General features: G+C 44.6%; 3 protein-coding genes across 5 annotated transcripts in view; 2 read left to right on the top strand and 1 right to left on the bottom strand.

Moving 5' to 3' along the window:
- Nucleotides 1-711: 711 nt before the first annotated feature.
- Nucleotides 712-6914, bottom strand: TFPI2 (tissue factor pathway inhibitor 2). Of its 2 annotated transcripts, none has more exons than XM_084202278.1 (5): nucleotides 6509-6914; nucleotides 6240-6419; nucleotides 5562-5741; nucleotides 4196-4369; nucleotides 712-1839 (listed from the first exon to the last, which is right to left on the bottom strand). In XM_084202278.1, the coding sequence occupies exons 1-5, from the start codon at nucleotides 6588-6590 to the stop codon at nucleotides 1739-1741; spliced, it is 717 nt and encodes a 238-aa protein (XP_084058404.1). In that variant the 5' UTR covers nucleotides 6591-6914; the 3' UTR covers nucleotides 712-1738. The 2 variants fall into 2 exon arrangements, with proteins under 2 accessions (XP_084058404.1, XP_084058405.1); XM_084202279.1 differs by having other exon boundaries at nucleotides 712-1842; nucleotides 6509-6605.
- A 3051-nt stretch (nucleotides 6915-9965) lies between these two features.
- LOC311153893 (guanine nucleotide-binding protein G(I)/G(S)/G(O) subunit gamma-11) lies at nucleotides 9966-13594 on the top strand. 2 transcript variants are annotated; one of them, XM_084205998.1, is made up of 3 exons: nucleotides 9966-10101; nucleotides 10230-10333; nucleotides 13158-13594. In XM_084205998.1, the coding sequence occupies exons 2-3, from the start codon at nucleotides 10238-10240 to the stop codon at nucleotides 13281-13283; spliced, it is 222 nt and encodes a 73-aa protein (XP_084062124.1). In that variant the 5' UTR covers nucleotides 9966-10101; nucleotides 10230-10237; the 3' UTR covers nucleotides 13284-13594. The 2 variants fall into 2 exon arrangements, with proteins under 2 accessions (XP_084062124.1, XP_084062125.1); XM_084205999.1 differs by having other exon boundaries at nucleotides 10010-10101; nucleotides 10235-10333.
- Nucleotides 13595-13678: 84 nt separating this feature from the next.
- The window catches only part of LOC311153695 (putative acyl-CoA dehydrogenase 6), a 75465-nt gene continuing 65729 nt past the window's right edge, over nucleotides 13679-23414 (top strand). The window contains exon 1 of the mRNA XM_084205687.1: nucleotides 13679-13862. Coding sequence (XP_084061813.1) covers nucleotides 13740-13862 — 123 coding nt within the window. The 5' untranslated portion in view covers nucleotides 13679-13739. The remainder of the gene's footprint in view (nucleotides 13863-23414) is intronic.

Below are 23414 nucleotides of genomic sequence, written 5' to 3'. Positions count from 1 at the left end.
AGATACTGTGCTCTGGCTCCCCCAGGGAGTTTACACTGCTCCCTTCCTGTTTGAAGGCTGGCTACCAAGAGGTTTGGCATGGGACTCAAAACTGTGTCACAAGTTACTTGCCATTGTCTGCCACAGTGTTCTCATTCATCTGCACTAAGCAAGGGATGATTAAAATAAAAAGGGGTTTTGAGACCGAAAACCAGAAATGGAGTGACAGAAAGACAATGGCAAGCACAGACGACTAATCGAAAATCTGGCAGTGAGAGAAACATCAGTAAGAAAATCAGATCTTGACTAGTTTGCCCATCATGTTCCCTCTCTGAATTAGGTTTAAAGCACACAGCTGAATTATTCTAACTGAAAGCCGGTGTAATTTCAAACAAATAGCTTGTTACCCACACAAAAGCTATTCAGATAGTGCAACATCAAACAAGAGAGCAGCAGCAGACAATAAGCTAAACTAAGCACCCCTTTGAGAACACCTCTTTCGAGAAAGCCAGCTGAGCTACAAAACTGCTGGGGATGATTAACATCAATGCAATTTATTGGCTTTCTTCAAATAAAGACCTCAGTGTAAGGAAATGATTGAAGAGACAACTAAACTCTGTTAGAGTCATAATTAACAAATTATAGGTTCCATTACACATATTGGTCTCTACAACTCATTCAGGATAATGACAGAACAAGCTTTTTTTTCCACAAAAAACATTTTATTAACATTACTTATGAATTTTTATTTAGAAAATATTGTAGGTGAAATTAACTGAAATTCAGACATGACTAAAATACAAAATATAAAAGAATGTGCAAAAGTATCACCATAGGTATAACCTACCATAAGAAATATAAAAGTGCCTCAAAAGAGCATCATTTCATCTACAAAAGAGGGATTACTCTTTTGTAGATGAAATTTGCAGAAACTTCTGCTGCTCTGCTTCAACAGCTACTGCATTATCACAAATATCAAAATCCTCTGCAGATGTAATCAGCATAGCGCCATTAAAATCAGTAAAACTACTCTGATTAATGCCATATGAGGATCTGGAGTAACTTAGCAGAAATTTCAAATGTCATGAGAGAGTAATGGCTACACTTTTATTTTAATACTCAACTAGCTTATTCATTGCCTTTGTCAGAGTGTTTATCAAGGCATCTCTATTCCAAATTCTCTCCTGTGGGATGAGCTGCATTTACATTTATACTTCTTGTACTGTTATGAAGGCTTCCAAAAGCCTTTACTACGAACATTGACTGTAAATTACCATCTATTTAAATGATAGGGCCAAAGTATGTAAATGGCAGGGCAATAAACCTCTGAACACACTTGTGAAAAGTTCCTTTTCTTTAGCAAGCAGAGGATGCAAAAAAAAATTTAAAAATCCATAGTAGATTTTCAGTGTTGGACTCTCCTTAGTTACAATAACAGACATTTGATTCTTGAAATTTTAACTGATTTGCAACAGCTGAAATATTCTCCCAAGGCAGTAGTAACATTCCCCCCATAAAAACATGGAAATCTAAACAAGTCTTTCCAAAATATTATTGCAAAGACAACACAGCAGAAGAACCAAACTTAGGTTCGTTCTTCTATTAAATGCATTTTCTTATAAAAAAGTAAATTGCATAAAAAGCAGCTCTGAAAGACAGAACTATGTCAGTATAAAACTTTGTGAAAAATATCTTACAAAAGAAGAAAGTGGAATCAACAAAAAGTGTTTCAAACATCCAAGTGCACAGCACATCAGCTTTAAGACTTCAGGTTATACATCTCAGATTTTTTCTTCAGTTTTCTCACTATTTTTCTGCGGGATAGATTTGTTGGCTTGTTGATACTCGGTTTCTGATTTCCTGCTAAGAAAACAAAGGAAGCAGTTAGAGAAACTGAAGGACAAAACTGTTACTACTTGTCATTGTTTGAATTTTGTTCATTTTACACTGTTCTCTGTCCAATAATAACAAACACACCAGAAACTGTAACATGTGTTCTGCATTCCCCGTTCTCACACTGTAAGGTTGCCAGTGTGTTCACTTTTGGAATCCTACTTTGCTGCTCTTTTCCTAAGCAGGCATCAAAGCCTTATCCAAGTGTCCTGCAGTAACAGCAGAATGGAACTAAATACACCGCCCTCTATTAAAAAAAACCAAAAAACCCAAAAAAACCCCAAAAACCCAACAACCAAACCAAAAAAACCACACACAAACAAAAAACCCCAAACTATTCTTACATTTCTCTGAACAGTAGGGCAAAAGGTTAAAATACAGCCAGTGCTTGTGGGAGATGTAAAAATAAAATTATTTGAGTTTCTGCACAAAACTCACAAAAGCTGCAGAGTGGCCTAAGACAGTCAGAGCAAACATCAGACATGCTTTCAAAGGCTGCACGAATTGTGTGAGAGCAATTCAGAAAAAGAGTATTCTGCAATCTTGACTAAAAATCTTTGTCTTTATGCTACCTATTTACCAGCACACAGAGCCGCTGTGGCCAATTCCCAATTCTTTTGCTGTCACCCCAATGCATAAAACACTATAGCTCAATTTAACAAACAGATGTATATTTGCAGAGGGAAGGTCAACTGAATTCAACCTGAGACTCCAAGAGGTAACATGAAAGCTGCTGAGGAGGAAATAATGGAAGCAGGAGAGGAGGAGTGGCTTAAGTTGCCTGAATTATTTGCTTAATGTTGCCGTGCACTCCCAAGCTCTAGAAATGAATATGCATAGCACAACATTAATCAGCACTAATTATGCCCTTAACTTTGGTCTTCAGCTGTACCAAGCCTTACTGAACTGTGAAATCCCAGAGTTGATGAAAAAGCTTGTAACTGATACTTTGCATGTGGCTATCTGGTGCTCTAGTTACAAGACAGACAGCATGTCCTTCTGTCTTAAAAAAAAAAAAAAAAGAAGTGAGGAAGAGAGAACCCCCAGGTGGATCTGGCTGGGCGTGGGCAGGGGCAGCGTGGAGGTGAGCGCTGAAGAAGCAGTTTCCTTCCTCCTCTCCCTGAACTCTCCACGCCAGAGCCTGGCCCAACCACTTCACAGGTAGTAATGGATGCAGATTAGATAATCACAAGCATCTCAGATAAACTTAACATACTATTAGAGACTCTCTCGTAATACAATGGCAGAGACACACTCAGACTTGTCATCCACAGAAATATTACTGTCATGACTAACCGGCAGGCAATATTTTTATGTCTGGAGACTGCGCTCAGGGTACAATCCTTGCCCCAGCCCTGGATTTCAGCCCAGAACTGAAGAATCATCTCCCTACATAAGGATTCTGACTATACAACTTCAGTACTGAGGTACTCAGATCTTGGGCTTATTATGTTTAAAACAGAGCTGCATTTTAGTTTTTCCTTTTTCTTTTTCCCAAAGACAATGTACATGCTTGATACAGCCTTAAATCTTTTTCCCATTAGTATCCATTTTTTAAATATTGCACTATGTCTTCTTCCTAAGTGTTCTGGGCAACAACATACAATTCTCTATCTCTCTCATTTATTTTCCTATCAAATTAATTAAATTAGAATATTAAAACTTGCAATAGATGCAATATGACTGCAAATAAAAGCAGAACTGTTTCTATTTACAAGTACAGTCACTAGCTGGTTTGAATAAAAGCATTAGGAAAAGCAATTATCATTCCAAGTTCCCCCCCCCACAGCCTGAGAAACAGCTGACACAGCACAACTGATGAGGCAGAAATCTTTAGTAATGGGAATAGGAAATGTGAGTAGGCAACAGGGAATTGAAGAAGGATGGTAACTTCTGAAAATGCAAAGGAAAAAAGTAAATTGATTTCACAACAGACTTTAATCCTATTTAAACCTACAAAGAATAAAAGGATATCTTAATTAGTGGTCATGGAGATACTGAACAGTTTAAAGACTGATTCCTTGTAGGCTCTAAGAAGTAGGCTTAGTCTTTTTGTGTGGCCTCCTCTACACTTCATTCAAATATGGTACAACCACCTTGCATCACACTGATTTTGCCAGAAGGATTTTGCATTGCTTTTCAACTTTCCCTGCCCTTAAAAACATAAGAGTCCAAAATGCAAAAAGCACACCCCTGTAGCAAGCCAAGGTGAGTAAAAGAACACTATGAACACTTGTTACTGGCATGTGGATTTCTTTAACTGCTTGTCACTGACAAAATACAAAAAAAAAAAAAAGAAAGAAAAAAACCAAAAAAACCTTACCTTTCCTACAGACATTGTAGCAATCCATTTCAGTGACAAAGTTGTTGGCATTTCCACCACAGCCAGTATATGTGAATTGTTTACATGATTTAGTCTTGGTGTCATAGTAATAGCGAGGCACAGAAGAGGAACACAATCCTTCATCCTTCGGGCTATAGCATAGCAAGGGGCCAGCTTGGGAAAAAAGGACAAAGGAAAAAAAAGAGTGAGAAAAATTATAAAAGCGTAATCTCTGTATGTGGCTTCTTAAAATTGATCCTGAAATAAATTTTGTGTCTAAACAGCTCTTTTTCCCCTTGAACTGACACTATTACCAATGACTTCAGAGACTTTCTACATCTCATTCCTGTGAGCTGTGGATTTGAGAAAGCAACAGACTATCCTAGAAAACAGGATTAGATCCCATAAGTGAAATTCATCAGCTATCCCCATTTGTGATGCTATACATATGACAGCAAAGATTTTTACATAATCTTATTCTGTATGTATAGGAATAGAGCAATAATTTCAGTGGAACAACCTCTACAGAGAAAAAACAAGGCACAACTTTGCTATGATTTTCCCAGCAAATTCTGCTTGCAGCAAAAAGTACAAATCCAACAACTTTCCTCAAGAGCATGTTTCTTTTTGCCTCAACAAAATGCCATTTTTTCTGTTGTAGCCCTTTTATCAACTCACTGTATGTGCAACAGAAATAATTCAGCTTTCACCTAAGAAAATGCTGAAAATCTGTCATCAGTTACAAATAAATGTCATCAAGCACTAATAACAAGGCAGGGACAGCTTTTACACATTCTAGTAGATCTTCAAAGAGCCTATCTTCAACTAGATATTAATCTGGTGTTCACGTCAAAACTTATAGTCACCTGCTCATAATTGCCACCAATTTTATTTAAAGCTCAAATGGAGAGAAGAATCACACCAGGCATCTCACTTTTGTGAGATGCTGAGCGCCAAAAACCTGAGCCACCTACCACCATCTCTCAGGCCTGAATTTTAGAAAGGTGCTTCTGCTTTACATTACACTACCCCTTCCCTGAATGCGACTGCAACAATCTGACACATCTTCCTCAACACAGATCTTCAACCTTATTATTTCTCTTCAGATACACCTGTACAACTCTCTAGAAGTCAAGGAATTGATTTGGTATAGCTGTGGGTGTATTTAAGATCTCAGCATTTTTGTTCTTCCAGTAACAGCTAAGACAACATATTAAAAATTAAAGCCGACAATATAAACACCTGCTTTACACAAGTCTTCAAAAATACCACTGTATGGGTATTCAGAGGAAAATATCAAATGAAGTATCATCTTCATATAACTTTCAAACCATCTATTTTATTAAAAATTTGGAACAACCATTACTTCTTTCTGGCAGACAGTAGTCCACACAAGACTGCAAATCTCTGAAGTTGTTGCCATTTCCGTAACAGCCACCATAGATGAATTCCTCACACCTCATCGAGCTCAAGTTAAAGGCATATCTTCTTAGATAACTCCTGCAAGGTCCTCCATCAGCCTCCATCCGGCATAATTTGGGCACTTCTGCAGAAAAAAAAAAAATTCATCCTCTGTAAAGCCAGCCCTTCATGCTTTGCACACAGAACAGGCAGTGTAGTGTACCTGTACAGAACAGGTAGTGTAGGCAAAACTGTATTACTGCAGTTGCAGGAAAGTCCCATTTTTCCCACCTGCTTTTTTCGTGAGGAATCCAATGCATTAATTAGCGAGTAAGTGCAATATAAAATCCCATTTAAAATACTAATAGATAAATTCCACACGTCATCTCTGGGTCAACTGACTCTGTATTTTCTGCCCAAAATTGACATCAGCAAGAAGCTGCAACAAGCAGCTGGAGTCACCATCTGGACTCGATCATCTTAAAGGTCTTTTCCAACCTAAACAACTCTATGATTCTAAGACTTTGTGATATATCTGGCGGGTGCAAAGCGTCCCGCAAAGCCAAGCAGCCTCCCCGGTGTGTCCCCTCCAATCCCCTGCCACCCCGGAGCCCTCTGGGGCACTGCCGGTGCCTGGACTCACTCTTGATGGTCCAGCAGCTCTTCTCGCAGTCGTCGAAGGTGAGGAAGTTGTTGGCGTTGCCGTAGCATCCCCCGTAGGTGAACTCCTGGCAGCTCTGCGTGTGCCGGTCGTAGTACCACCGCGGCACCAGGGCGCGGCAGGGCCCCTCCTCGGGGGGCAGCAAGCAGGCGCGCTGCTTCTCTGCGGAGACACCAGCCACCGGGGCTGAGGCCACCGCGCCGGGGAGGCGGCCCCGGCCCCGCGGGGTCCCACCGAGGGCCCGTTCCTACCTGTGAGGGGGCGCTGGGCCAGCGCGGCGCAGGCCAGCGGCAGCAGCAGCGCGGGCAGCGGCAGGCGGCGGCCGGTGGCCATGGTGGCAGCGGGGTCCGGGAGCGAGCGGCGCTTCCCCTCCGACGGCAGCGCTTTATATGCACCGAGGCGGGTTCCCCGGGCCGCCTCCTTGCGCAGGTGGTGGGAGGGGAAGGTCTGATTCAGCGGGGCAGGAGGTCGCCGCTGACCCGGCCGTCAGCGGGGCGCGGAAGGCTGCGCGATGCGGGAGTCCGGGGGCGCGGCAGCCCCCGCCCCGCCGCAGAGAGCAGCGGGGGCCGGGCGGGGGGCGCCGCCGGGGCTGCCTCCCCGCAGGGCAGCGCCGCCCATAGCCCAGGGGCCTCCGCCCCAGAGCTGCGGCGAGCTGGCCGGGGTCCACCCCCCGCCCCACTCACGTTACGGGATGATGCTCAAAGAGCGTTTCCTGTAAATCACGGCGAAATCTAGGACTGGTCACTTAGCGAAAGCCCCCTCTCCCCCCACGTCATCCTCGCCCCCCTCGCCCCCCACCCCCCCGAAGCCGCTCCCTATTCGGAAGCTCCGGGTAGAGGACGGTGGGCCGCCGAAAATCAAACGCTCATCCTGCTGCAGGTCCTGATCCAGTCGGATAGAGGCTGGATCAGGACCTGCACTCTCAGCGAGCGCCGCCGAGACAGACGCACAGCATTAGTTTTCCTCCGTAGTGTAAAACGCTGATGAACTTGAGAAAATGTGGCATCATCAGAGGGCTTGGACTCTGGGAAAACCCGAGGGGGCCGAATGGATAACAACTCTGGCAGTGCAAAGAGGGATGGATTTCGGAAAATATCATGACCTGGTTTATTCTAGATTGTAACCCCACCAGGGAATTAGGTGTGATCTGTGGGAGGAGGGGGTGAGCAGCAAACAGCATATTTTCCCTCTCTAATCTATTAGACACATTGCATAAATTAGTGTTTACCCCAGACTGAATAGAGTAAGAGAGATAAGAGTGCCTGCATATTAGGCGTGTTCGCCATAGATAACATAGATAACGACAAACTAATCTGATCTCCTATTGTTCTTCTCTGCTCCCTTTACAGTGACATTGGGCTGCAGTCCTGCAGGCAGGCACTGCCCTCGATGGGTTGCAATACAGGGCCCTGGAAATCTGTGGCCTGCAGGAAAGAAGACACAGTCTGTATGGGCTGTAAACAAAAAGCACTTCAGGGCACCCTGATTACTTGAACTTACTTTCTCTCCATGGCTTCTGTGCTTTTTGTCGTGGAGGACTACAACCTAGTTTCCTGACATAGTTTTCTTTTTCATAAAGGAGCAAGTCTAATCCCTATGCCACCTACATGACTTCTGAAAGGGTATGAAGGGCACCTCTTTCCCTCCTTTTTGAGAACTGCTCCTTTTTTCAGAATCTCAAGTAGCTAAAGTATAAGTGGGTGCTTTAGTGACAAGAAAATAAATCGTGGTGCAGCTTGAGTCATCACGATGGGACATATCTGCCGTGCTTTAGATTCTTATAGCTACAATGGTTACTAATGGGTGTCCTCATTTTTAGGGATTTTGTTCAGCATATTAGGCAGAGCAGCTATAACAAAGCTTATGTCCCTCCAGAAGAAAAGAACCAACAAACAAAAAAAACCCACATACTTTTTCTATTTCCAAAAGAAAGCAAAAGGTAATCTTTCTAATATTGGGAAACTAAAGTGGTTTTAATATGATGTTCTTTAATATGTTGTCCTAGACAGATGTCCTTTAGTTTTCATGACATTTTTTGGAATTGCGAAGAAAGAAATTTAAATACCACTTTAAACAATAGCAGCAAAGTGAATGCTGTAATGCAAACACATTTCCTCTGTGCACAAACACATAGAAATCAAAGTCTGATTTAAAGCCACCTATCCATCAATGCTGCTATTCAGCTTCTCCTTTGCTTTAACTTAGATCAGGTAAATATTGTTAAAAATATATGAACCACAGTAAAAGTTAACACAGTGAGTGGTAGAATGTCCATTACTGACTGCCATCTGCAGAGCCAGTCATGTCAGCAGACAGGTCAGTGAAAGCTTTCCATTACAGAGCTATGGACACCAAATTCTTCCCACCCCAACTGTGTCAGTGGTGTGCCAGAGCCTACCTTCAGCTCACTCCTGCACCCTACACCTGCCTCCAGCACATCACATGCTCTCTGCCTCTCCACACCACAATGTTTCTGCTCCTACCAACAGCCCAGGCTGTTCTGAGACACTGGCCAGCCAGCTCCTTCCACCTGTTTTGACTGGCCCAGGACCAGCAGCTGGTGGGGTTTGGGAATGCAGCTGTCACTGTAGGTTATGGGGGTGTAGAAAGTGCATACCACCGGCTGGGGAGGGGAAGATAGTAGCCATAGGGAGAGGAAGAAAAACTGATGTTAGTGAACTGGCTGAAGTAAAACGAATACAAACCCCAAGAGCACTATAGGAGCAGTGCTGGAGAAGATGTAAATCTTACATGCTGATGACAGCTGCTTACATCTGGTGAGTAGGAAGAGGTTGGAGAAAGGAGTGTGTTTAATGGGAAAAAACCAGAAGAGAATAGAGGGAGGGCTAACTGTCAATAAATATCTTTGAAGTGACAGATAACAGAAGGACTGCAAGCCCATTTTAATGGCCTGTAGCTATGTTCAGTCTCAGGGGTCCTGAATTGTGCTTCCATTGCTATTGTAGGAAGGCAGCTGCCAGGATGAGAGATGCTAGGTGCTGTACAAACATGCATAGAGGGACCACTCAGTTTCTAAAAGCTTAAAACCCTATTTGGGATCTAGACCTCAAAACCACATGTAACCACAGCAGAAGAATTTCCTAACTCCTTGCATTTTCTGAATGCATCACTTCCCTTATGTTGAGTACTCCACCCCCAGCACCTGTCATAACTCCATGTGTTTGGAGACCCTTGTGCAAGCCAGGCACAATAACCCTCTTATTCAGTGTTGCAAATTTGCTTCGCAGACATACCTACCAAAAAGTTGCAATGTCTGGCATTGATGGGCTGGCCATCAATGTTGAGGCACTGTTGAGGCACTTTATATGGGAGCGGTTTCTTCCCTTATCTACCTTAGTCCAGTTCATCTGTAGTGGTAATGCTCAAGTATTGAGGAAGGTACCCATGCACACCACCTGCCTCTGCCTTAGCAGCGGGGGAGAAGAACCCAGAGCCCAAGGATGCAGGCGGCACAGAGCATGAGTCATTTCTATGGCCGAGAGGTGCATGAGGAGGAGATGGTGGGGAGAAAGATCTCACTGCTGGGCCAAAAGCTCCAGCCGACCTCGCTGCTCTTGCCCCGCACTAGAGTTGCAGAGGGTGAAGCCAGGGAGGTCAGCACAGGAGGGTCTTCCAGCTCCCGGCTCCTGCTGGGACGGCCGGACCTCCTTGCGCTGGCAGGGCCCGTGTCAACGCCCCGGCAGCGGGGCCGGGCCGGGCTCTAATCCGGTTAGGGGGGATTAGCGCGCAGGTTTAAAGGCCGGAGCGGCGCGGGGAAAGGGTGCGGGCGCGCCGGAGAGGAAGCGGCCGCCGCCGAGCAGCGGGGCAACCCGGCCGGCAGCGTGTGAGTGAGCCCGGGGGCGGGCCGGGGGCGGCCGTCCCACAGCCCCGCCACCGCCCGGGGGCTCCGGCCCCGGCGCCCTCGCTGCCCAGACGTAACCTTTTGTCCTCACTCCCTATGCGCTTCGGTAGTGTAGACGATGCCAGCCATCAACATCGAGGACCTGAGCGAGAAGGACAAACTGAAAATGGAAGTGGAGCAGCTCCGGAAAGAAGTGAAGCTGGAAAGGCAGCCGGTGAGCGGGCGCGGAGAAGGGTCCCGGAGCTGCCTGGCGGGCGGCGGGGCCGGGTGTGGAGCGGGGAGCGAGCCCGCTCCTCCCCGGGCGGCGGGGCCGGGCGCGGCAGGGGCGGCGGGGCTGTGGGAGCCGCTCGTCCGCAGAGCCCCGGCTGTTTTGGGACGGCCGCGGTTTGCACCGACGGCTCCTGCCACCACTTCGGGTCAGGGGCCGGGGACGGCGCTGTTGGCACAGCACCGCTACCACCGCGTAGGAGCGCCGGGGGTGGCTGTGGAGCCCGGGGGAAGGAGCGCACCATCCCTGGAATAAAGCGCCCCGAGGGGCTGGCGCGGGCCTGCCCGCCGCGGCAGGAGTTGGCACACCTTAACTAAATCCTCGTGGATTTGGCACCCCTTAACTTCCCCTCTCCGCGAGTCCCTGGCGCCCAAAGCCGGCACAAGACCGCCTTGCCAGGCGAGGGAGGAGCATGTCGCGCTGTTCCCCTCTTCTGTAGGCAGAACGCAGAGGGACGTGCTGCTGCTAGGGGAGGGGTGGTCTTCCCCTGGGAAGCCCGGGGAGCCCTGTCGCGGCACTGCACCCTGCCTGGCCCGTGGCCGGGTCTCGGCTGCCCGCGTCCCCGCCCCGCTTCCCGTGCTGTGCAGTGCCCGGGCAGGAGCCAAAGCACCGCCCGTGCCGAGCCGTGACCCACCCAGCCTTGTTCCGTAGACATTCAGACATTTACACGGTTTGTTCCTTCCCACAAGTACTTTCCCCTTAAAGGTTTATGGTTTTGTACATTTTCTATAGACGAAAGATGTGCAGAACTGATCTTGCTTCATGATGAAACTAATTTTAAATTCTGCATGCCAGCAGAGGCAAATTACACCTAAATAAACCCTTCAAGTTAGGATCAAAAATACATTTGTATGTGGGAATCAGTAGCATTAGTCATGTTGATTACTTTGAAGGTCTAGGTTTTACCCCAAGAACAAAAATGCCGGAGTTATGTTTTAGCTATGACTTAGGTATCAGTAATTGTAGATGTTACAGTATAGTCTAAAGTTCCAGCAGTATTGAGGGCTCAGTGTCCAACAAGTGTTGATACCTATATCATCTCTCAGAGGTGATTCTTAGACAACTGAAATACACTGCAGGATATAAAGTTTTGGAAATAATAATAATTTTAAATACTTGACTACATTTTTGGAATAAACCAAAACTCTGATCACTTTAGGAAAATGGGCATTTTTCAATTTTCCTGTAGTGAAACATGCTTAATTCTACCAGTGCATTGTAACAGAAGTTTCACGGTGAGAATGAAATCAGTGTTGTAGTTGCCACAGTCCCCTGGTACTTGTATGGGGGTTACAGGGACTGGGAAATGCAGAAATCACATTACTGTTGGTACCAACAGGAAAACATCAGCCAAAATTTTATTGACCCCCACTAACAACTTCATGAAATAAAAAGGAAATGGCCTTTGGAATGAATAAAAATTTCTAAATGTGTATTTAAGCAGGCTTTTTTTTCTTATAAGTGAAAGTGATCCTGGCAGTGCTGACTGAAGTAAAACCCTGGTCCTTCATGTACTCTGGCATGGTGTTAGGTGCTCCAGTTTGAATGAACAAAGTCAGCAAGGCACAGAAGAACAAGACACATGTAATGGGATTTCTAGGTGAAGCTTCTTCTTTGCTCTAAGGCAGCTAGATCTTATTTTATGCACTGTTTAATTGGGAATTAACTCTGTTCTTTCTGATGGCTTAAAGCTTAATTTTGCCCAGGTCGTGCTCTGTTGTTTGTGATGCAGCAAGTAAATTCATTGGTTCTCTTGTTGTAGTTTTACCTTTGAAATAAAATATAATTAACAGAGGAGGCAAGGGGCCTTAAATTAGAAATACTAATCATCTAGTGGCCTGGCCAACAGCTGGTTCCTGATGCTGACTCTGCACAGCAGTGCCACTGCAGGGCCTGCAGGTAGGAAGGGAGGAGGTGGGGACAGAGCAGGAGTGTGTCCTCAGGCATGTCAGGTATTTGAGCATCTAGGGACAATTTCTGCTGACACAGAGAGCAAGAGATGTGTCTGCACAAGGAACCTCAGGAGCCCCAGATGTTCACTTGTGCACTCTCAGACTCCACAGGCACCACTACCACATGTGCTGCATGTGCTTCCATGACAGTGAACAGAAACTAAACACTCTTCTTCTTCACAGGTGGGTTCCATGCAGGCTTACCTACCTCAGTGCTAGTTTGGTACAAATGCTATGGGAAGTGTTACTGTCTCAAAACACAGTAGGCTCTTTTATTAACCAATGTTTGAAATAACTCCAGGCAACTGGTGAATAAATTGCCTTTCCTAGTTAGGCTCTCAGTCAAGGTGCGTCATTGCTATAGTAGAACTGCAAAGTAAGAATTGGTATTACCACTGAAAAATCATTGCTGAATGTTTTGTTTGTGAAAAACACATAAAGCCGTAAATACTTTTGAAACTGAATTGAAAGTTACTGACCCTGAAACTATTGACCATAAGTCACGCTGGTGCTGAGGGAGAGTGTGATCTGCAATTTAATAAAACTAGATTGGCTAATTATGAGTACAAGTTTAACTATGCAGCAACGGCTGTTTGGAGTGGCATTTACATTCTCAGAGATACTCACATGTTCTGTCAATATCAGGCTGTGAAAAGAGAGGAAGGAAGCTGAGTATGCACGTGTTTAGTGCTCTGTGGCCAGATATTTTATGCTTGATGGGAAGGGGAATGAGAGAGAATATAAATTCATGGGTTTCCTCCACTGTTGAACATTTCCCACGGCCGTAACGCAGCCACTTTTCTGTCCTTTCCCCCGAGGTGTCCAAGTGCTCCGAAGAGATCAAGAACTACATCGAGGAGCGGTCGGGAGAGGACCCGCTGGTGAAGGGGGTCCCCGAGGACAAGAACCCCTTCAAGGAGAAGGGAGGCTGTGTCATCGCTTAGAAGGAACCCCGCGCCTGCCCCTGGGGCAGACATTCCTCCCGTACCCGTAGGGATTGACTAGCGTGTCCCCACCGCCGCCGGTCTGTGTCGAACGAGCACAGGAGCGGATTGTTTTTTATTTTCTATTGCTCCTTACAAAAATACAGAAACCCTCGCGAAAGCTGCCGAGCCCCGCGCCGGCCGCTGGGCAGGGCCGGCTGTGCCCCGCTCCCCGCCGTGGCCGGCCTCTGTCGCTGCGCGGGGCCCGCTCGCCACCCGCTTGTCGGTCGCTTCATGGCTGTTCGTTGGCATTAAAGAAAACCTGCCCCTAACCCGAGAGCTGCCGTGACTTGCTGCAGGGGCGAGAGGAGCGGGAGGAGGGACGGGGCGGGGCGGGGGCTGCCAGGCGCCCCGGGCGGGCTGTCGGGACACGGCGGCTGTCCCGGCCTTTGCCCGGCACCGGCAGCAGCGGTGGCCATGGCGCTGCGCGGCGGCGGGCGCTGGGCGCGCCTGGGCTCGGTGCTGCGGGGCCTCAGCTCGGGGCCGCGGTACGCCGGGGACACCCCGCAGCACCGCGACCTGCGGGCGGCCCTCCGGAAGGTACCGAGGGGCGACCGGGCAGCGGCGGGACCGCGGGACACCCGGCCTCGCCGCCTCGGCGGGGAACGAACCAGGGCAAGGGCAGCGAGCCGACAGAACGGCTCGGGGTGTGCTTAAATGAGTAATCTTCCCTCTGCCAAGACCAGAAACGGAACCGTGTGTTCCCTGCCGGCGTGCGACCCGCCGGGTGGCAGAGCCCTGCCCGGCGTGAGCTGCCCTGGGCTCGGTCCTGCAGAGCAGGGCCCACCGGGCACTGTCCCCGTTCTAGAGGCGCACGACGGATACATAACGGGAGCCTCCTGCAAAACTCAGTCATAAATCAAGAGGAAACGGAGCACTTCTGGTAACGTAGTGTGTAGATTGAATGCCAAATGGCAACCTGCAAACAGCAGTAGTGCTGGCGAGCTCTGTGTATTCCATGTCAGCGAGGTCAGTGTCACGTGTAGATCTCCGTGGTACTGTTCAGGGCGCCTGCCAAAGCCAGAGAATCAGCCGGCTCGGCTGGAGGGAGCCCTGGTGTGGTGCCCACTGTGGGGCCCAGCGCTGGTGGGAAAGAGAAATCCACCTTTAACCTACGAACTGCTGAGAAAAGTGTTGGAGTTCAGTACCTGCTGCAAGGTCAAACACCATTATTGTGGCCATGACATAAGAACATACAATGGGTTCAGGAGAAGGGAATGTAAGGACTTATCTCAGATTGTAGGCAAGTTTCCAAATTCTAGCTGGTCGTGCAGTGCTTTGCTGTAGGTTTTTAAAAACAGTATGCTCTGGATTGCCAGATACTTCCAGGTGAGTTTGGAGCTATGCTGTCCTATCTTTCACAGGTTCTTTGAAAAATTGCTTGCAGAATTCCAGTGTTAAAATATCCCAAACCGAGTGTAATTAATCAGATTTTCTGTCCCTGAGATCTGTTATCATCCAGCTTTGGGAGAAGGGGATGTATCATCTGTGTTATAAAAAAGAAGTCCAAGCAAGGAGGAAAAGAGACACATGACCTGTCACTTTCTCAGTAAACTAGTTTCATTATTCTACATTCCTGGACTCTTTGAAAGCAGAAATAAGATGATACAGAAAGAACCAGAAACTGGAAATGAATCCTCACCTGGATTAATAGTGTAGAATTTTGTAGTTAATACCATTGTGTAAAATTTGTGCTGATTCTGTCTGGAGAGAGCCTTCATATATCTGTGTATCTGCAGAGCTGTCTGCCCAATGAACTTGTTCCCTGGCACGCTGCTCTTCATTACCTGCTCAGGGACAACAACTGCATTAATTAAAAATTAGTGTCCTGAAAGGCAGAGGACAAGGCTAGACCTTGTAAAGGAGGTGATCTGGTTCTTTGTCATGGATAGGTTAAGGCACACATTGTTTTGCATCTCAAGTATTTGCAGCTGTGTATTTATTGAGGACAGGGGAAGTAGCTATATTAGTGTCTGCTAGTGCAGTGTTTGCTGCTCTGTTGTGTGACACATTGCCTTTTTTAAATAAAACTTTCACCTCCATTTTCCTTTGTTTTTATGCCTGCCATGCCTACTGAAGTGCAGATAACAGTACGCTCTACCTTGCTGGGTTCAGTGCAGATAATTAAATCACGGGCTAAGAGGGAATGTGATGCTACATTTATCACATAAAGCCTTGTGATGAATGTGTTGTAGAATAAGTCACAGTAGACAATATAAACCTGCTTTTTTCATTGCCCTGCATTAAAAAAAAATGCTTATATAGCACTTATTTTAGATTTGCTCTGATCATATTGGGAAAAAAGAAAAATCACTATTTATGTCAAATCCAGTCTGATGTTGTTCACACAAAGCTTCTACCAATCAATGTTTGTTTTGTCTTAAGCCTTTCTCCAGTGACTTTAGGATAAATTGAAAAGTGTCCCCAAAGTCTTTGGGAGAGAATGACTATTCAGTGTCTGCAACACATTTTAAGTATACCTGTTATATATTCTGGGGCACCCTTTCCAATAGCTAAATCCAGATGTGAGTACCAGAGAAATCAGAGAAATGAGCAGTGCAATTCCATGAGTGAGAACTGGGTTTTTTGTTTGTTTGTTTGCATTGATTTTATTTTTTAGTGTATTAACATACTTTAAATGATCTATAATTTTCCAATTGTTCTGAGCAGGATGAGGAAGAGACTCTTATAATTCCAGGGGGCTGTTTTTAGCAAGGGTATTGAAATAATCCTGTGAGTGGTTTCCTTTACAACTTTATAGGTCACCACCCTTCCTCTTGGAAACTGAAAACGTAACTTTTCCTTAATTTGTTGAACAATGCTTGCAGTACACTGATATCCTACAGCTTGCTTCAGTAATTAGTATAGCTGGTTTGAAGAAAAAAGTTTAACTTATTCTGTGTAAGTATGTCTAATAGTATTCATATACAAACAGAATGTATCTGGGCTGCCTATTTGTCTTTTTCTCTGGCACTGCTAGTAAGAAACTTTGGGAAATGGCGAAATTTGACATACATTTTGCTGGAGCTGCATGTAATGTAAAAATGACATTTCATTTTATGCCCAGTGATGACTTGGGTATAGTTACACAGTGTTGTGTATCTGTAGGATGAGAATTTCCCCCATGACAATGAGACTCCACCAAGGGACACTGCTTCATTGTTTGCCACTCTTGGCTTGTATGTCATGAGTTTCTGTTTATTAATATATATCAATATTTTTTTGCAGCAGTTAACGTCTCTTTGTATTAGAGCATGCAGGATCTGAATTTAATATTGACATTTCCTTTAACTTTCTGGTAAAATTTCTGTAAATTTTTGATCAAAATAATTTGGCTCTTTCTGACTACCTGCAAAATAATGAAGGGTGACCACTACTAACATTGGGACACCTTGAATGGAGCTGGTTTATTTATCGTTGTAAGAAATCATAAACCCCTGCCACAGGATGGTGAAGCATGTTGGTATTAGAAAGAATCACTTAAATGCCAGTTTCTCCCTAAGCTGGAAGAGAGAAAACATGAAGCTGAATCATAACAATACATGACTGGCACATGTGATTTTAAAACCTAATTTACCATACACCCAAGTTAAACGCTTCTGGAAGAAAACAGATGTGACACTGGCAAGGCCAAGATTCTGCACTGACTGCCCTTCTGTCTAAGGGAAGCAAAATGTACTCCCAGTTCTGGGGTATTGCAGTAGTCTTTTTCATCTTGTGCCTGCCAGAAACATCACACAAACATTTAGGGGCTAGTTCTCTTGCTGGTACCAAGAATTTTTGGTAGAATTTATCAGAGAGGAAATCTTCATCATTGAATTTTGTTGTTACTCAAAGAGGCAGCTGGGATATACCACTGTAATGTGAGAGCCCATCAAGTACACCTACCAGTGCCCTACCAAGAAGCGCTTTTAAATCAGTGTAGGAGAACAGGAGTGGAAAAACAATGAGGTTCAGTTTATTTAAGCAAGCTCTGTAAAAAGCTTTTTCTCATAATAGGAAAAATGTCACTTTCTGTACAAATGTTTGAGTGTGTAGCAAAAGTGCAATTAAGGCAGCTTTGCAATCAGTGCTCCTATTTGTTACCTGGTGTCAGAGTAGAGCTGACATTGAGATTGAGTTGTTGTGTCTTAACACTGGATTTTGTTTTCCTGCCTCATATCAATGTTAGAACAAATTTCCACTGTATCTAGTTAGACTTTTCAGTGAACAGTTTTTACTGTTACTACAACTGTGTACAACATAGTACAACTATGCCTTGTGGATATTTTTGTGCCTCAGATCTAGCTATTATATTGCTTTATCATTGCCACATTTTATTAGGCAATTCAGTTATGCATTTATGATAACTAACATTGTGTCTTAATAAGCATTTTATGCCTGAGGAAAAAACTGGGGTTGAGACTGTTTTTGTCTGACAGTTCAAATGTGATGGTGTGGGCTTCAGTGAGAAAACTTGTTTTGTTCCTCCAGGGATGTAACCCAGATTCAGAAGGAGGACCCAAACCCCAGCATGCCAGCCTCTGGTGGACATTAAACTCTATCTAATCAGCACCTCTGTGTTGGAAAGTATGATTTGCAGGAGCAAGAAAATCTCTGTGGTCACTTGCACAGTCCTGTATCTCTTTCAAAACAGTACAAGTAGCCTGGATAGTATTCCAGCGGCCCTGTCACCCAAAATGCTCATCCCACATCAGTGCCTAGATTGGCACAGTACACATTTTTGGTCTTGTAGGACTACCCTGGTTTAAAAGCATCTGCCCTAAGATCCTAGGAATAGCTGTGCCCTCAGCACTCACTTTTTCACAAATTTTGGGGTCCTCCCTTTTCTGCCATACTCTTGGATAGGGCAGTTGAAGGGGGTGTATTTGTGAGTGTGCAGGGACTGCCAAGACACTCAAGTCTGCACAGGAGGGATTTGTCTGTACAACTGTCTTTGGAAAAATGACATAGGAGGGAGAAGGTGTTGGCTGGGATCATGTGTGTTCCTTCCCAGCTGGAGCTGCCTTCTAGCCTCTCACTCCTCAGGAAATGGTTGAGCAGGGCTCAGCTCCGGGTGGGGGGCTGAACCTTTCATATTCTTAGCATGGTGATGATGTGTGCCCTCTCTGCTTCAGCAATGGGGCTCCCAGATGTGCCAGCAGCTGCATGGGGTGGAGGGCAGGACATGCATCTGCACTGCCTGGTTAACTTTTAGCATTTTAAGATTTCAGTAAGTGTTGGAAAAAACTTTGTAGTTGATTCAGGGTTTGGATTTTGTTTCCTGAAGTAAAAACTGTAGTCAGATGTATGGGACCAAAAGATAATCAGTATTCAAATTTCTGAACCAGTAATCAGCCTTGCTTTACCTTTTAGGTTTGTTGCAAGGAACTGTCTTGCAGTGAAAAGGAAGAAACACAATGATTTAAACAGAAACATGTCTAGATACTGACAAATGAATAGACCAGGCACAATTGAAGAATGCCTATAAAGTGCATGCTTTTTTCCCCATGGAAAATCAGATTTTGTAAAAACAGATGAGGACAGGTGTGCTTTATTATGCAACGAGAAACTGCCAGCTCTTACATTATAGGGTTTTTCCCTCCACTATTTTTTTTTCCTCTGAGAAAGGGAAAATTTCCTTTAGTAACTGTTTGTTCCCGTATTTGGTGATCACTGCAGTCTTTGGTACCCAGTGCAATAGCAGATTGCAGATTACTTTGTTGCCTGTGGCACAGCTTAATTGAAGGTACAAAAAGGAATTGTTGTGCTCTGATTAATCAGTTTTAACTGCATGCATTTCCCATTAAAGCGTTATATTTTCCAGCCATTAGGAAAATTTTCTGGGTTTTTTCCTTATGTAAGACAACTCAATATTGGCTTAAAATCCATCGGAAGCTTCTATGGAAGGTCATTTCTGGCCACAGATACATGCAGCAGCATTGGAGAAACCCACTTTTTTTTTTCCTTCTCAGTGATATATTCCAGCTGGCTTGAAGTATCCTCTTCATCCAGTAGGGATTTTTTCTCCCTGTGGGCTACGCCTTATCCTGCAGGCACCAAATAGAGCCATTGGCTTCTGCATATGATTTGTATGAAAAGCCGGGGAAATCAAATGTTTGAAAAACTTTAGTCAAAATTACTTCAGTTTTGTTCTTTATTTTAATTATCAGAAAATTCTACGTCTAGGACTTTTTTTCTGCCACATTTTCCACAGGGTCACAAAATGGATGTCTACTTTTAAACTGAATTTTTTCAGTTCAACCTCATGTCATCATGGAAAATGTTTTCTTGGCTTGTTTCCAGAAACAGTCTGATGACCGCTCAACAAAAGTTTCCATATCATCATTGAGGCCCAGACTCAAATCCCATATGCAAATAGGGCAAATTTTTCGTTGACAATTCTTGTAGCTGATCATTTGCCCAGGCGTGTCACATGATATATTTGGCTGGGTAGCCACCTGGGAATATTGAGTAAGAGATGCATATTGTATCCAAATGCCAAATCTTCTATATTGTGGACAAGAGAAGACTTGTTTGTGAGGCAGAGAATTGTTTTGGCAGCATCTGTGACATTTGCTATCTGGACATGACCCCTTGTATAGCAATGAGTTATATTTTACACAGATCTCCTAGGTGAGCTCCTAACTAATAATAACACATGTTTTTATAGCAGGATTGAGGGCTACCCCCCTTGTTTCAGATAGTATTAAAAAACCCCAAAAGCAACAACAACAACAAAACCCACAAAAAACAAACAAAAAAACCCCCAAAACACCATAAAACACTAAACAAACCCCCAAATAACCCACCCACAAAGAAAACAATCCCCAGAAAACAGTCCTTCAAAACTTCCTGAAGACCTTTGCCCTGTACTGATGGTGCATCCTGAAAGAGGAAGCAGTAGGCTGCAGCTTTGCTCTCTAGATTACTGCAGACCACAGGCAAGCCTGTAATGAAGGATTTTGCTTGCCAGAAGAGAGTGCACTAAATAACTTTGTATGAGCAGGCAAGGTTAGCACTGCAGGGAACGTTTTCTGGCTGCTGTGTGGTTAAATCATATTTGTTTAATGGGGTTATTTTTAGCTTGTTGTGGTGTTTTAAGTCACATACTGCCTCTGCTTTTGCACCCAGTGTCAGACTGAATGATTGCCTCTTCTGCTATGGTGCTGAGCCTGTCAGGTCAGGCTCTCCACCACCACACTGGGTGATCCAGGCACGTGGGCAGCCCCTGGCTTCTGCTAGGGTCTCCTACCATGTGTCGTGGGGGCTGAAAGCACAGCTCTGCCATCCATCCTGCCAGTGCTGGAGGGAAATGTCCCTCCTTCATAAATGCTGGAGGGACAGCAGGGCATGGATTTGCCTGCTGTGTGCTGAAGACGTTCTCTTCAGTGAGCTGCCATGGCAGAACCTCAGTCTCTCCACAGCCTCTCTAGTAGGTAGCAGCTGCAGGGAGCTGACCTGCTTCTCTCACGCACCTATATTCTCCCTAGTTCTGTCCTGAATGTGTTTCCACACCTCAGTCTCTTTCCCTGTGGTCTTTTCCCTGCCTTTCTGAAGAGTATTACTGGGAAAGGATTGTCCATCAAACTTTATGTAGGACTTAGGAAGAGTCTTGAGAGGGTCAAGGAGGGCTGTGACCTCCAAGCCCAGGAGTGAGAAGAAATGAGTAATATATTCTGAGAAACTTATTCAGGTGTGCTTGGGATGCATTCCTTGGGGGAACCAAGGTGGAGATCAGCATGTGGGAAGTGGGCAGCTGCTCTTTGATCTTAGGACTTTTTTCTTCCACATGTTTTTCACAGGGTCATGAAATGGATGTCTACTTTTAAATTGAACTTTTTCAGTTCAACGCTGTATCATCATGGAAAACCTCCCCGAGGTCCTCCTTGGCAGCACCTGAGAAGACCTGCACAGGCTGCACATGTGGCCAGTCAGGAGCTCCCCAGTGGGGTCCTTGCACCCCTGGGGTGGGTTTGGTGTCCAGGTTTGGTAGCACCAATGTGTGGCCCATTGGTTTGCCCACCTCAGCTTTGCCTTGTATCATTCTAAAGTACTACCTTGACCTCAACACAGGGTTGCTACAATGCTGAGTTGTCTCACTGTGCAGTCATTGCTTCTTGTGGGTTTGATTAAAACTGAAGGACAGTTGTTTTTTTGAAGGCTGTAAATTATTTGCTTTGTTTATTGATGATCTGGTAAGCAAAGGAATCTCTGGTCTATTACCTTTTGTTGAAGGCTTTGTTGCACTAATGTCTAGGTATAACCACTCAAGAACTGTCATTAATGGTTTATTGTTTATTTATGTGCTTTTTACATTAAAGATCCTATTAACTGTGTCATCTTTGGTTATTATATCAATAGAGCTAAGTTCAACTACTGTAACTTGATTCAAAGGGGAAAAAAATTCTGCTCCTAAAATAATATGGAACAGTTATGTCTTAAAATCACAGAATCATAGAATGGTTTGGGTTGGATAGGACCTTAAAGATCATCTATTTGCAGCCCCCCTGCTCTGGGCAGGGATGCTGGACACCAGATTAGGTTTCTCAAGGCCCCTTTCAACCTGACCTTGAACTGTTCCCGGGACAAGGCATCCACAACTTCTCTGGGCAACCTGTTCCAGTGTTTTACCACCCTCTGAGTAAAGAATTTATTCCTAACATCTAATCTAATCCTGGCTCCACAGACTCAATTTAATCTTCTTAATCCAAAATACCCTTTACTTAGACATTTTCTCTTGCTTCTCTAATAAATTAGTCTAATCTCAGCTGAGGTGTAACTCACAGGAAGCTGTAGTAAAAATTTGTGTGATTTTTAAGTATTCAATTTCTTGTTTCAAAATTCATCATCTTGCTAATAGTGTTATGCTGTGCAGTCTTACAAGGGGTACTTATGAGAGGTATTGTGTGTAGAACTGGTGTGGTCTTTAATTTCTGAATTGCATGATAGGAGGTAAACATGCTGCTGAATAATGAAAACTAATCTTTAATTGCTGTAAAAGTCATCTATACATACTCTCAGTACCCAAATTAATTCAGGTACAGTTTCTACTGTTGTAGAATGCATTTCTTTTAGAATTCAGAATTCAATGACATTTCTAATGTTTCTGGGTAGTTGGTGATACAACTACAATATCAGCAAAAAATACTGAGCATCAGCATCACATATTTTTGTTACTTTTCTCATTTAAATAACATGCTAAGTTTCAGTGGAAAATAGTCAAAGCTATGGCAGTGATTTGGGGGGATATTTTCATTGCTCTTTTCTGAAGAAAAACTAAAAGTACCCATTTCTGAAAAAAATCTGAATTTATATCTCTAACCCTGCCACAGCATTTCCCCAGTCCTGGCCAGGAAGCTACAGGTGCTGTTTTCACAAAACTCTGTCAAGACAGTTTCTAATGAAAACACTTATTTTTCGTACCATCATTCAACATGAAGTAATTTTTTTTTGCTTGATCCATTCCCGACTGGGCAAGTATCCAGAGGGTTTTTAATAATTCACAGCTGATAACAGCCCTGAGGCTGTTTCTTGAAGGCTCCCCAGAGAGCAGCCTGAGCCAATGCTGGGATGCAGGCTAAAACAAGGCTGCCTCCAGAGCCTGATCCTTTAGGTTTGCATCTTTATTGTCTGGACAAAGTAGCCTGACAAAAACACCAGTTCCATACAGACTGTTCAAACATACAGTTCACATAAGACTTACTGTGCCCTTGCTGTCAGGAAAAGAGCAGTTTTTGTTGTGGTATACTGGTACTTCAGCAGGTGGGAAAGTTACATGGCTCCTTAATCAACTTTACATCCCAAATGCCATTGAGATTTGGCCAGCTAGATCAGGTGGAAAGATTTCTTTTGTGGCAGATGATACCTGTAGTATGCTGTGCTAAATATTTCTAGTTTTAGAAGTTTTAGTTATAGTTGGTATCCCAGTGATGGAAGTCTAAATGCTGGCACCCATGATTTCCATGTTTCTCATGATAAGGCATATACAAATAAGCAGGCCAGCTGCTCACATACTGGTGAAAGCTGGCTTCTGTGTAATTGCCAAACACTGCGTGGGTACCGTAGGGTTTAAGTTAAGATGCCTACATAATATTTGCCTGCAGTTCAAGT

The sequence above is a fragment of the Fringilla coelebs genome (genome assembly GCF_963513975.1).
Source record: "Fringilla coelebs genome assembly, chromosome: 1".
Lineage (NCBI taxonomy): Eukaryota > Metazoa > Chordata > Aves > Passeriformes > Fringillidae > Fringilla > Fringilla coelebs.
Note: the sequence above shows the minus strand (reverse complement) of the source record. Positions and strands in the feature narration are given on the sequence as shown.

Coding starts and splice junctions, on each gene's coding strand:
- TFPI2 (XM_084202279.1), bottom strand. CDS start 6,590: ATGGCCACCGGCCGCCGCCTGCCGCTGCCCGCGCTGCTGCTGCCGCTG. Junction 5,742..6,239: donor GAGCTGCTGGACCATCAAGA/GTGAGTCCAGGC, acceptor TTTTTTCTGCAG/AAGTGCCCAAATTATGCCGG. Junction 4,370..5,561: donor CTACTGTCTGCCAGAAAGAA/GTAATGGTTGTT, acceptor TTTTTTCCCAAG/CTGGCCCCTTGCTATGCTAT.
- LOC311153893 (XM_084205998.1), top strand. CDS start 10,238: ATGCCAGCCATCAACATCGAGGACCTGAGCGAGAAGGACAAACTGAAA. Junction 10,334..13,157: donor TGAAGCTGGAAAGGCAGCCG/GTGAGCGGGCGC, acceptor CTTTCCCCCGAG/GTGTCCAAGTGCTCCGAAGA.